A 14,194-nucleotide genomic window follows, 5' to 3' on the forward strand; every position below is an offset into this window, starting at 1 on the left:
TCAAGTTGAGGATGAACAAAATTAAGGGTAGCAAAAGAGGACACTTTGGAAGTATTGGTTTTGTTATATTAAAGACTATGGTTTGGGGGTTTTGGTAAAGGTAAAGCTGGGTAGTCAGTCATTTCTAGGCAAGTGTTAGTTCCTCTCCAAAACTAGCAAATTTTTTAATTGGTATTTTATATGGTAGTTTAGAATAAACCTCTGGTGTTGACATAGAAGAGACTATATGGAGGGGCGTCTGGTGGCTCAGTCGGTTGAGCGGCTGCCTTTGGCTCAGGTCATGATCCCAGGGTCCTGGGATTGAGCCCCACATCGGGCTCCCTGCTCAGCGGGAAGCCTGCTTCTCCCTCTCCCACTCCCCCTACTTGTGTTGCCTCTCTTGCTGTGTCTCTCTCTGTCAAATAAATAAATAAATAAAATCTTTAAAAAAAAAAAGACTATATAGAGAAGATCTTATTTCTGATGTTAGGAATTAACCGTTTGTTTATTCATCAAATTCATGTGCTAAAGTGATTTGTGCCCTTAAGCTTATATAGACATAGTGTAAGCAGTGTGTTATTTCAGTTTTCGATACTTGGTGGAAGAGAAAATGGGGTCAGATCTTTGAAGTGACTGATAACCAGACAGAAGTAGTGACTGACTCTAGGTTATATCAAAATAATGTGAACCCATGCCACAGCTGTAGGATGAAGCTGTTTAAGTTTTTTTTTTTTTTTTTTTTTAAAGATTTTATTTATTTATTTGAGACAGAGAGAATGAGAGAGAGAGAGAGCACATGAGAGGGGGGAGGGTCAGAGGGAGAAGCAGGCTCCCCGCCGAGCAGGGAGCCCGATGCGGGACTCGATCCAGGGACTCCAGGATCATGACCTGAGCCGAAGGCAGTCGCTTAACCAACTGAGCCACCCAGGCGCCCGAAGCTGTTTAAGTTTTTATATAATAAAATTTTTTAAAGTTTCAGAGGGGAATAGATTTCTGGATTTCTCCCTTATGGTAAATTACAAAACCATTTCTAGTGTTCTGACCATATTATTTTGAACTGCATTTTGGGTTTGGTTCATTTGTTCTATTGGAAGATTTGGTAAGACCTTTAATCCAAGAAAGGTAATTACCACCTACCACAGAGTCACCTTTTATCTCTGGACTTAACTCAGATTCTAACAGACTTACCACCATCTAAAGTACTTCCCCATCCCTTCTAGCTGTGATGTTAATTCTTTCTGACTATGCTATTAAAGAGCAGAGGGGTAGGGTACAAGGAGCTGGAGTTCCATCTGGTTACCTTTTAGTGACCCCTTAATTTTTGCTATCCATGCTAGGCACTTGACATACATTACAGGATCCTCATGACCTTGTGAAGAAAGTAGAAACTGAGACCCAAAGAGATTCATTTATGTAAGTTGCTGTAGGTTATGCAGATAAGGCATAACATGAACCCAAATCTGTTGTATAAATCTGTGCTCCTGGGGTGCCTGGATGGCTCAGTCAGAAGAGCATGTGACTCTTGATGTCGGGATCATGGGTTCGAGCCCCACGTTGGGCGTAGAGATTACTTAAAAAAATTTTTAAAATCTTTAGGGGAGCGCCTGAGTGGCTCAGTCATTAAGCGTCTGCCTTCGGCTCAGGTCATGATCCCAGGGTCCTGGGATCGAGTCCCACATGGGGCTCCCTGCTTGGCGGGAAGCCTGCTTCTCCCTCTCCCACTCCTCCTGCTTGTGTTCCCTCTCTCTGTCTCTCTGTCAAAATAAATAAATAAAATCTTTTTTTATTTTTTTTTTATTTTTTTATTTTTTTTATTTTTTTTAAAGATTTTATTTATTTATTTGACAGAGAGCGAGTACATGAGAGGGGGGAGGGTCAGAGGGAGAAGCAGACTCCCTGCCGAGCAGGGAGCCCGATGCGGGACTCGATCCAGGGACTCCAGGATCATGACCTGAGCCGAAGGCAGTCGCTTAACCAACTGAGCCACCCAGGCGCCCAATAAAATCTTTTTTTAAAAAATCTTATTTAAAAAAAAATAAGAATCTGTGCTCCTAACAAACCTCCTACACTGTTCCCATATTAAACCCATATCAAAAAGATTGCTGTAGTCTCAAACTTTAAACTTAGTTTTGCATGTTTGGTAAAAGAAAAATAGAAACCTTGTGGTGAATAAAAAATATGGACAGAGGTGCCTGTGTGGCTCAGTCATTTAAGCATCTGACTTCTGCTCAGGTCTGATCTCTGGGCTCTGTGCTTAGCGGGGAGTCTACTTCTCCCTCTTCTCTCCCTCTGCTCGTCCCCCTGCTCATGTGCATGCGCTCGCACTCTTTCCCTCTCCCTCTCTCTCTCTCATATAGATAAAATCTTTAAAAATATACATGGACAGAGGCAGTAGAAATTGGAGAGGAACTCATTGATTTACAGCTGGTGATCCATATAATCTGGCTAGCTTAGCAATTCCCAGAAATGATTTGAGATTTAACTTGAGACTTTTGAGCTTGAAAAGGGGATGGTGGGAATCCTTGGCCACCCAAGTCCTAGGCACAAGCCCAGTTACCAAACATTGGGATGAAAGCTCCTTGAGGAGCATACCCTCTAAATCCCAACAAAGAGTATAGTAGGCAGTCTACTTCTTGGTCCTAAACTGAAAGTAATTCTGCTAAGTAGGGGTGATGAGATGGGTGGCAGGCATTTGGTGCAAAGTGGGTGTTCTGTCCTGGAAAAGTTGGACAATTCATTGTGGTTATATTGCTGCTAGGGTAAATGACAGCAGCTTATCTACAGCAGGTGGGCTCAGTTTGTCTTCTCTAGGTGGGGGTGAGGTCATGGAATCTCAGGCTTCAGCTGGCCAAGAGATCATGCTTAGAGTCGCAGAAAGCAAGCCGGACCCAGTGACTGTCAGCCCTAATTACACATCAGAATTGATATAACTGTATTTGTATCAGGCTTTCTGAAAAATGTCTCTCTGAAAATCTTATAATCACCACTACCCTCATTGTGCCTATTCAAGAGCCATTGAATCAGAATAGAGGAAGGGGAGATTTTTTTGTATATGAGCGTTTATTTTTTTCTTTTGCTCTTTTAGAAAGTTCTCTCAAGGATTCAGGGTTCTCATGCAAATAGTGGTTGTCAGTGGACAACCTTGTGTGTACCACTTTTTTTTTTTCAGCTATCTTTCTAAAGTGTTCTTGAGCATTATCGATGATCCTTGATAAAATCTTTACAAGTCCTAGATTTTCTTTGCCCGTCATTCGGCAGAAGGCACGTTTCCTTCCAAAGGCTGCAACTATGTGAGACCTAAAGTTACATACTCCGCATAGTCCAGGCTTTGCTCTGATTACCGTGCATTTTCTACCTTACAGGCATTTCAGTCCTGGCACTTCGGGTGACCTTATACATGTTTCCCTGTCCATAATGCTCAGGGTTCATGAAACCTTGGATGAATAACTGGTGGCACTATCATAACCTCCCTTTTTAGGGAGAGAAACTTCAAAGTTTGTTTGAAACTGAAGGAAGGAAAGCTGTCGGCTCTTTATTTAAATTCTCTTCCTTCCTGAGTTTTGTCTAGTTTTATTTACTGTCCGCATTTAATCTATTTACAACTACTTCTTTCTGTCTCCCAGCTATTTTGTTGCTCAAAAGTTAGTCCTCTGGAAGCATTGATGAACCCTTGTTTGATAAGGGAAAGTACCCCAAATATGGTGAGAACAAGAAAGAATCCAAGAGCAGAGGCCCTGGGAAGCCTTATGTGCCACATTGATGTATGCTTTATCTTGCTTTGCCCAGTTTTTACAACCTGCATGTGAATCATTGCTGTACCTCATAATTCGCTGACTCTTGAATGAGAGCCTTTTGATTTTGGAAAAAGGATATAGTGACAAAGCAGAACAGTAGATGAAAAATGTTAAAATTTAAAAAGGATGTAGTTTGCATATGTGTCTAGCAACTCCTTGGTGAAAGCTTTACTTCACTTCCCGGTGGGTTGTTTGGGTTACTTTAAAATGAAATATTCAGCTTCCTTGATTTTATTTTGGTGTTTACACAAACTGGTCTAACAGCCTTGATTGGCTTGCCTTGGGGGTAAATGAGCGTTTATTTTGTTTGGAAACTTTTCTGGAAAAACTTTAATCTGCTTCTGTTAAACCCAACATACAAAAAAAAAAAAAAAATCAGGTATTATAAAGTAGCCTTTAAATTTCTAAGGTAGAGGCCGTCCGTCCACTTAATAACGGTGAATTTAAAAACTTAAGGTGTTTCCACCACCACCATCCCACGTGGAATAGAAAGAGGCATTATTAAGGGAAACTAGTGAAAGGTACTTTTTTGGGTATTAATCAAAATTCAAAAGGAGTGGGGCACCTGGGTGGCTCAGTCGTTAAGCGTCTGCCTTCGGCTCAGGTCATGATCCCAGGGTCCTGGGATTGAGCCCCACATCATGCTCCCTGCTCAGCGGGAAGCCTGCTTCTCCCTCTCCCACTCCCCCTGCTTGTGTTCCCTATTGCTGTGTCTCTCTCTGTCAGATGAATAAATAAAATCTTTAAAAAAAAAAAAATTCAAAAGGAGTAAGAGGCCAAAACTAACTTCCAAGCAGTGTTTCAGATTTAGCAACTTAGCTACCTTTTTTTTTTTTTTTTTGGCAAGCCTACATTTCTGAATTACTTAAGTAGAAACGTGTGGCAAGATTTTCTTCTCAGGTGTCTTCACTACTTTGCGCTCTCTAGGATGTTACATGGATCTAAGTGTAAGGTTGGTTGTCCAGCTTTGGTGCTATACAGCAAAGTTGCTTAATGAATGCTTATCTGCTTAACCTATCTGCAGTGGAAAGTAAGTAGCTGCTTATCTTAAGGTCAGTGCTTTGTCCTCTGCATGATTATCTTGCTTTAAGGATTTCCTTCAGGCATTTTGGGTTCACTGAATTTGTCCCAACATCTTTAGCCTCAAAACTTTCCATCCTTTGGGGTTTGGTGCCTGTTTGCTTCTCGAGCTAAGTGCGCTTCACAACCCTGCTATCCTTGGAGCCCCTTCTCATTCCATTCCCTACTGATTGCCTCTTTGCTAGTTCCATCTCCTAGGAAACTACTCTGTAAATCAGAGCACGTCAGCTTTTAAAAACTGAGTCCTTTTGAGAAATAACTCCTTTGGTCCCTAAAGATTCCAAGAGCCCGTAGGGTAGAGAAATATGTTCTCTTGAGAATTGTTAATCTGAAAACAAGCACAAGCTACTAAAGTCGGGATTAAAATATATCTGTCTTACATTCTTCTCTATTTTCATATTGTGCATGTGCATAAATTGACAGCCCCTGTGTAGACACAGGTAGGTAGCAGTTAAAATAGAGACCATGTTTGAAGTTAAATTTACTTGCCTAATGTTTCCAGCCCCTCCCAGAGCAAACTCCTCTTCTCCTTGAAGTTTGACATAACTCCAGAAAAAATTATCAGAAAGGTTCTTTGGAAATTCCTTTTTAGAAGCCTAGCAAGATAAATTATTGGAAGAATAGCAGTTTGTTACAGTTGGTTGCTTAAAAATAGGATCCAACGAACTCACTGACTGTAAAGAGCATTTTTCTTTTTTTGTAATAGGAGATACCAGTTTGTTTCATTTGGGAATTCTTTTTCCATCTAGTTCAGAAAATGGAACATGGTCACAGGTAGTATAGTATGTAGAATTTTTTATTTCTAGATACCTTGTCCTGATTTAGAAAAGTTCCCTTTTGTAGTTATACTGTGAACATTAAAATGAGAGTGATACACCTGACTTAATGTGTGTTTGTGTGTGCATGAGCAAGGGATTGTTTTGAAGCAGCTTTGCTTTGTGGTCATTTTGATTGTTTGTGATGCCAAGTGAAGCTGCTCTTCATAAGTCGGCTTGATTCTCTGGTTTGGCTAGAATACTTGCTCCCCTACCCAAGGGGTGGCAGCAGAGCCCATAGCATACTTTATACGTGTGCTGTCATTGATCAGCGTGTATTGAGGAGAGTATCACAAAAGTTATGAACTGGCCTTCTGGGTTTTGAATAGAAACCCAACAGAAACAGTGCCAGTTTCAGAGATACAAAATAAGCTGATAACCTGAGAGTTAACTATTTTGATAGTTGGAAGGGCTAGATAGGCAGCTTGTCTGCTTATAGGTAAAACCTGTCTGACAAGAGAACCTGTAGGATTTACCACTAGGAGAAAACTTTGTGAAAGGGCAGGGTCTTGTGTAAATGAGGTCCCTTTTTACCACTAATACTGAGGAAAAAAACAAATCTGTGAAATTAATTTTACTGTATAAAATATAGTTATATGTATAATATAAATTGGCTCAATTTATACTGAAGCTCTTAGATTTGGGGCTATTAATTTCGTATATATGTGTGTTTATAAATTTGATTCTGTTCATATTGCCACTCATTCTGCTTATAAAACTGAGTTTTTTAAGCATAAAATTAACAATTTATTGTTAATTTAGTAAACACAAATTAACATTTCTCAGAAAAACCTTTGGCTTTTCTAGTAGGCTGTCAGGTTAAAAGACGAAGAGATTTTTTTATTTTATTATTTATTTTTTTTTTTAAGATGAAATTTTAAAAGGAGTATCCTGTTCTGAGTCTTTACAGTAGATTTTTTTTTTTTTAAGATTTTATTTATTTTACAGAGAGAGCGAGAGCAGGAACACAAGCAGGGGGAGTGGGAGAGGGAGAAGCAGGCTTCCCGCGGGGCAAGGAGCCCGATGTGGGACTCGATCCCAGGACCCTGGGATCATGACCTGAGCCGAAGGCAGACGCTTAACAACTGAGCCACTCAGGTGCCCTACGATAGATTTTTTTTTTAATAACAGCTTTATTGATACACAGTTTTATATACTGTAAAAATTATTCCCTTTTTATTTATTTTTTAAGATTTTATTTATTAGAGAGCATGAGGGGGGGAGGGTCAGAGGGAGATGCAGAGTCCCCAGTGAGCAGGGAGACCAATGTGGGGCTTGATCCCCAGACTCCAGGATCATGGATCATGACCTGAGCCGAATGAAGGCAGAGGCTTAACCAACACCCAGGAGCCCTTGTTTATCTATTTTTCAAGTAAGCTCTATGCCCAGCATGGAGCCCAAACTCACAGCTCTGAGATCAAGAGTCACATGCTCCACCAACTGAGCCAGCCAGGCACCCCTAATTACAGCCCCCCTCATTTGGGGGAGGGTTGGGGTTTTGCTGCTGCTGTTGTTTAGAAGAATTTATTTAAGTAATCCCTACACCCAGTGTGGGGCTTGAACCTACAACCCCAATATTAAAAGGTACATGCTCTTCTGACTGAGCTAGCCAGGCACCCTCTTAATTACCTCCCCCCTTTTTTTTTTAGAAGATTTTATTTGAGCGAGAGAGAGTGAGAAAGACAGCACATGAGGGGGGGAGGGTCAGAGGGAGAAGCAGACTCCCTGCCGAGCAGGGAGCCCGACGCAGGACTCGATCCAGGGACTCCAGGATCATGACCTGAGCCGAAGGCAGTCGCTTAACCAACTGAGCCACCCAGGTGCCCCAATTACCCCCTTTTTTAAAGGACACAGTTTACTGGTTTTTCAAGGGTTCTGCAACAATCACGACTATCTAATTTTAGAACATTTTTATCAACCCAGAAAGACCTTCCCTCCATTCCCTCCCCCATGCCCATTACTAGTCATTCCCCATTCCACCTTGGCAGTCCTGTTCTGCACATTTTCATATAAATGACACCATAAAATATGTGGGTTTTTGTGACTGCATTTACTTGGTATAATGTAAAATGTCCATACTCCATTCCTTTTTATTGCTAAATAATATTCCATTATATGATTATACTACATTTTGTTACCTGTTTATTAGTTGGACATAGGGTTTTTTTTGTTTTTTTGGGTTTTTTTAAAGATTTTATTTATTTATTTGACAGAGACAGAGATAGCGAGAGCAGGAACACAAGCAGCGGGAGTGGGAGAGGGAGAGGCAGGCTTCCCCCCCAAGGAGGGAGCCGGATGTGGGACTCGATCCCAGGACCCTGGGATCATGACCTGAGCCGAAGGCAGACGCCCAACGACTGAGCCATCCAGGAGCCCCGACATAGGGGTTTTTTTTGACTGCTGTTACTAATGCCTCAGTGAACATGAGTTTTTGTGTGTACATATGTTTTCATTTCTCTTGAGCATATACCTAGGATGGTATACTGTGGATGGATTGGCTGGATCATGTGGTAACTGTTGAACCTTAGATGATTAGCAAGTATTTTCTCCCATTCTGTGAGTTGTCATTTACTTTCTTGATGGTGTCCTTTGAAGCACAAAAGTTTTTAATTTTGATGAAGTCCATGTGATCTAGATAATCTGTTGTTTTAGGGGCGCCTGGGTGGCTCAGTCGTTAAGCGTCTGCCTTCGGCTCAGGTCATGATCCCAGGGTCCTGGGATCAAGTCCCGCATCGGGCTCCCTGCTCGGCGGGAAGCCTGCTTCTCCCTCTCCCACTCCCCCTGCTTGTGTTCCCTCTCTCGCTGTGTCTCTCTCTGTCAAATAAATAAAATCTTAAAAAAAGGAAAAAAAAAAGGAGTCTGATATGGGATTCCATCGCAGGACCCCGGGGATCATGACCTGATCCGAAGGCCCTTAACCAACTGAGTCACCCAGGCATCCCGATAATCTAATATTTTAAATAGTAACTTTTCCATCCTGTTTGAGTATTAAGAGTTAATTATATTGGCATTTCCTAAACTTAAGAGAGTCAGATGAGAATAGTATCTTAAGGAATACAACTGACAGGAACCTTTTAACTATTGTATTGTGGCAGAGTACACACAGCGTAAAATTTAACCATCTTAGCCATTTTAAGCATACAATTTAGTAGTGTTAAAAATACTCACATTGTTAGGCAACCAGTCTCCAGAACTCTCTTTATCTTGTAAAACTGAAACCGTACTAAACAACAAACACCCTATTTCCCCTTCCCCCCCCCGAGCAACCACTGTTCTGTCTCTGTGAATTTGACTACTCTAGATACCTCATATAAGTGGAATCATATTGTATGATTTTTATATCTGGCTTATTTCCCTTAGCATAAATTGTTCGAGGCTCATACATATTGTAGCATGTGTCAGAATTTCCTTTAAGACTGAATAATATTCCACTTTATCCCTATGGCACTTTTTTGTGTTGTTATTCATCCATCAGATGGATAGAAGGACTTCTGAGTTCTGTCTTTTGGCTGTTGTGAACGTTGCTACTATAAGCATTAGTGCACAAGTATCTGTTTGGTTCCCAGCTTTCACTCTTTGGAGGATAGACCCAGAAGTGGAATTGCTAGATCATATGGTGATTCTGTGTTTTATTATGTGAACAACTGCCATGCTGTTGTCCATAATGGCTGTATGATTTAACATTACTACCAGCAAGGCATTGGGTTCTCATATCTCCACATCTTTGCCAACACGTTATTTTGTTTTTTGATAGTAACTATTTTAATGGGTGTGAAGTGGTTTTGTGTTTTGATTTGCATTATCCTAATGATTAGTGATGAGTTATGTTTTGATAATGTAGTTTTGTGTGTGCTTCAAGTAGAACTAGAAATACTGAAATGAGATACTGTTAATAAGTATCTTTAGATAATGTAGCTAAAAAAGATGATGTTGGCATCAGTATCAAGGTTAGATAGAGGTTGGTGGCTGCTCAAAAGGGTCTTCCCATATGGCAAGGCCTTGGTAGTAGTGCCCTCCATAATTCAGAATTTGGTCCTCGTTTTTAGTTCTGGAAGCTGGAATTCGAGCACCCAGAATTGACCAGGTCCTCAGTGTATGCTGTGTGTATATATCTTCTCAAAATCAAAAGTGATCAATATGTAAAGTACATTTAGAGATACACCTAGAGTGTGTGTGTGATTTCCTAATTGGGATTATTTGTGTGAATTCCACACTCCTTTCCCATTATCAGATTACTTAGCGTGCTAAATTAATGATTATAAATTTTCATGGTGAGCCTGGAATTGAAAGGGGGTGATAATCAGTTGTTCTTTCACATAGACTTTGTAAAGACTTGTGCATCATCCTGTGACGACTTCTTCCACTGAAAGAACCACCAGATTCCAGACCTCTGCCATGGACTCTGTCAAATTCCAGCCTGTTGTCACCCCCCTTATGAAAGCTTCTCAGTTTGCCCTTGAAGAATGAGGTGTTTCCTGAGCATCCCTTAAAGTGCTGTCTTTTTCTTTACATAGCTAAGATTCATTCAAATAATTGAGTACTGGAGCACCTGGGTGGCTCAGGTTAAGTGTCTGACTTCGGCTCAGGTCATGATCTCAGGGTCCTGAGATGGAGTCCGGCGTCAGGTTCCCCACTCAGTGGGGCATCTGCTTATGCTTCTCCCCTACTTGTATGCTCTCTCTCTCAAATAAATAAATAAAACCTTTAATTTAAATACAAATACTTGAGTACCTACCGTATTTTGAACACTCTTCCCTACCCGGCATACTTTGATTACACTGGTGTTGTTCCTACCTTCCTGGTCACCTAGGGAGTGATCGGTTTCTATTTTAGGGGAATTTCATTAGCTCACTTTACAATGGTAAGCATGAATTTAAACTCTTCACTCTTCACTTACGTGGTACTTGAACCTCTAATGTTATTCTTTCTTCCACAGCAATGGCACAAGCATGATATCATTGATCATTCCTCCCAAAGACCAGATTTCACGAGTGGCAAAAATGTTAGCAGATGAGTTTGGAACTGCATCTAACATTAAGTCACGAGTAAACCGCCTTTCAGTCCTGGGAGCCATTACGTCTGTACAACAAAGACTCAAACTTTATAACAAAGGTAATCTTAAACATTTTCCTCCTCTACTTTGTCTTGGTTATATTTTCCATTTTGATCCTGCCATGATGCTTTTGGTTACTAATGGTTTTTTTCAGACATCTATTAGCAATGTCCCTTTGGCCTTGGAATTTAACCCTTTTTTTTTAAGTTACTTTTCTTTAAAGTAGTAGTTACTTAAAATCCTAAATCCTCCCTTTTAAAACATCTCAAGAATTTTCAAAATTAGGGAGAGAATTCTGCAGGAGAGATATACAAATATTTCTGCTTTATTTAAATTAATATTTAAAGGAGCCAGAGACATGGGGCACCTGGCTGGTTCAGTCAGTAGAGCATGTGATTCTTGATCTCCAGGTTGTAAGTTCGAGCCCCATGCTGGATATAGAGATTACTGAAAAGTAAAATCTTGAAAAATAATTCAAAATAAGGAGCAGGGACAGTAGACTGTTGGAATATTTTCTATTAATTAAGGAAAATTAACTGTGGATTTAAGTAGAGAAATTGTGTTTTTTGCAGTACCTCCAAATGGCCTGGTTGTTTACTGTGGTACAATTGTTACAGAAGAAGGAAAAGAAAAGAAAGTCAACATTGACTTTGAACCTTTCAAACCAATTAATACGTCATTGTATTTGTGTGACAACAAATTCCATACAGAGGTAAGAAGTTCAAGCGCAGAATATTGTCATCATTCCAGAAAGAAACTGCATACCCATTAGCAGTTATTACCAATCCTCGCCTCATTCCCATCCCCCAAGATCTCTCTGCTCTAGGCTATGACTGATCTGTACTGTCTTTGTAGATTCGCTTAGGTTGGGCATTCCATACAGTGGGTGGCTCTTTACTTTTTTCTTTAACTTAGCATCAGTACTTCATCCCTTTTTATTACCAAATGATACTTGGCCGCATTTTATTTTTCTCTTCATCAGTTGATGGGCATTTGTAATGTTTCCACTGTTTGGCTATTAGGAATAATGCTGCTCTGAACACACATGTATGAATTTTTGGGTGACCATATGTTTTCTTGGGGAGAGGCAGGTATATGCTTAGGAATGGAATTTCTGGGTAACGTGGTAACTATTTAACCTTTTGAAGAATTGCCAGACTGTTTTCTAAGTCATTGTACCACAAGGCTGGCTGTTTTCAAAAAATAAAAGACTTCACATTTATCATGACACAGTGACATAATCATTCAGCATGTTTGAGGAAAGTGCTAAACTGAGGGGCGCCTGGGTGGCTCAGTCGTTAAGCGTCTGCCTTCGGCTCAGGTCATGATCCGAGAGTCCTGGGATCGGGCCCCGCATTGGGCTCCCCGCTCAGCGGGAAGCCTGCTTCTCCCTCTCCCACTCCCCCTGCTTGTGTTCCCTCTCTCGCTCGCTCTCTGTCAAATAAATAAATAAAATCTTAAAAAAAAAGAAAGTGCTAAACTGAGTGTTTGGAGAACTGGTTAGAGGTGAGGACATAATTGCCTAACCAGATCTCCATCTCTCCCTATATACCCATGATACTTGGCTGTATTTCTAGCACCCTTAGTTTTCAGCTCACAAATTTTAAAATCTTGAGGACTGTAAGAGCTTTTTTTCCCCCATGAAACTTTTGAGTGACAGAGCTGCCATAAGATAAAATTTAAGGGTGGAGAGGAAGCCTCATTAGAGTGACCTAAATCAGTCAACAGTAGAACAATCAGGAATTCACAGCTGGCTCCTAGTTCAGTCTTTTGCTTTTCATCGACCTAGGGAAAAACCTCTACAGTGGAATTAGAACTGACATTTGTCGACACAGTTTACAATGGATGATTTCTGCTAACTTGACAGGAAGTCCAGTTCCAGTTGGATCTTGGTTTGTTGCATAGATGGTTGAGACTGTTCTCTCTGGCTATCTTGCCAGCCTCCTCTGGCAAAAGCTTCATTGGGACGGTCTTATCCAGTCCCACTTAACCTGTATCTAGTTTCATGAAAGCAGATTTTGAGTCTTGTTAATTTAAATAGTACCTGGTACTCGTGTTATCTAGCTTTAACTTACTTATTAAGCTAGCTTCATTCATATTTCTAAACCTTAACTCTTCCAAAGTACTATTTAATCTTGCTAGCTTTGTTTATTTTGGCTTTTAATTGATATGTTGATAACTAGATATGTGTGTGACATACTGCACCACACAATTTATGTCCTGTTTAATAGGATAAATACACATTCTTATGAGGGGTAAGTATTCCCGGATGAGAAGAATTGCTGAAAACCTAAAATCAATCAAACTACTTAACAGATTGTGATGTAATGTGCGTAACATTCATGGCTTAATGCTAATTATCAGACATGGTATGGTTAAAGATTGATTCTTAATGATTAATCTGCTTTCTGGTCAATTCTTAAAGGAAATTTTCTTCCTTAGTCAAAATGGAATGGGTATTTCTTAGCTCCAAAAAAGCCTGGCCCCTAGCAATTAGTCATTTACCAGGTGCGCAGAGTCCCATCATGAAAACTCACCCATCTATATGGATTCCCAGGACTGTTTAAATATTTGCTCTTTCAGGAGGCAAAACTATTGGGTTATAATTATATGCTAACCCAGAAGGAGGGGTTTCCTCCACAAAAACCTAAATCATTTAGCTATAATAATACCTTTAAAATAAGATTGAGTTTTATATCCTGATATCATTAAGGAGGCTCAAGACATAGGAGTTAAATGAAACATTTCAAAACTAGATCTTTTTATAGACTTTTTTTCTGGGTTTTTTACTCATGTATTCCTACTCTAGAGTTGATTTACAAGATACTCTTTGCTATAATGAATACTGCCTGTTGAAGCTGGGGTTGTACAGAAAGCTTTTGGAGGTTAGTTTCTTTTTTTTTTTTTTTTTTTTTTCCCCCCTTTGAGGTTAGACTTTTAATTTGAATATTATGTTCCATGGATTGTCATCACTCTAAATCAAATCAAGGACTAGAGTGGATCTGAACCCTATATCTCTGGTGGCTTTGTATTCATGTGTCCAGGTCAGGTTTGTTGAAAGGCTTCACATCAATATTGTTGGTTTTTTCCTGCATCTGGTTCAAAATTGTACATATGGGTTACATATTTATAGCTGAAGTCTAAATTATTCCATAAAATGGCTTTTCTCTCTAAGTATTCATACCATCTTGGGTGGGGTGAAAGCGCTTATATATGTCCTTTTGGATTTTGTCTTGACCTTGGAAAAGCTTTGGGATTTATTGTGTGGTACTTACATTTGCTTTCCAGGCTCTGACAGCACTACTTTCAGATGACAGCAAGTTTGGCTTCATTGTAATAGATGGTAGTGGTGCACTTTTTGGCACACTCCAAGGAAACACGAGAGAAGTCCTGCACAAATTCACTGTGGATCTCCCAAAGAAACATGGTAACACAGGAAGAGACTATGAGCCCATTTTCTTTTGTGTCTAGCA

General features: G+C 40.1%; 1 protein-coding gene across 1 annotated transcript in view; it reads left to right on the forward strand.

The window, feature by feature from the left end:
• The window catches only part of ETF1 (eukaryotic translation termination factor 1), a 32,834-nt gene that overhangs the window by 10,271 nt on the left and 8,369 nt on the right, over nucleotides 1-14,194 (forward strand). Inside the window, exons 3-5 of the mRNA XM_032425221.1 lie at nucleotides 10,605-10,780; nucleotides 11,294-11,433; nucleotides 14,010-14,148. Coding sequence (XP_032281112.1) covers nucleotides 10,605-10,780; nucleotides 11,294-11,433; nucleotides 14,010-14,148 — 455 coding nt within the window. The remainder of the gene's footprint in view (nucleotides 1-10,604; nucleotides 10,781-11,293; nucleotides 11,434-14,009; nucleotides 14,149-14,194) is intronic.

Source organism: Phoca vitulina, unplaced genomic scaffold, assembly GCF_004348235.1.
Source record: "Phoca vitulina isolate PV1807 unplaced genomic scaffold, GSC_HSeal_1.0 scaffold32, whole genome shotgun sequence".
NCBI lineage: Eukaryota > Metazoa > Chordata > Mammalia > Carnivora > Phocidae > Phoca > Phoca vitulina.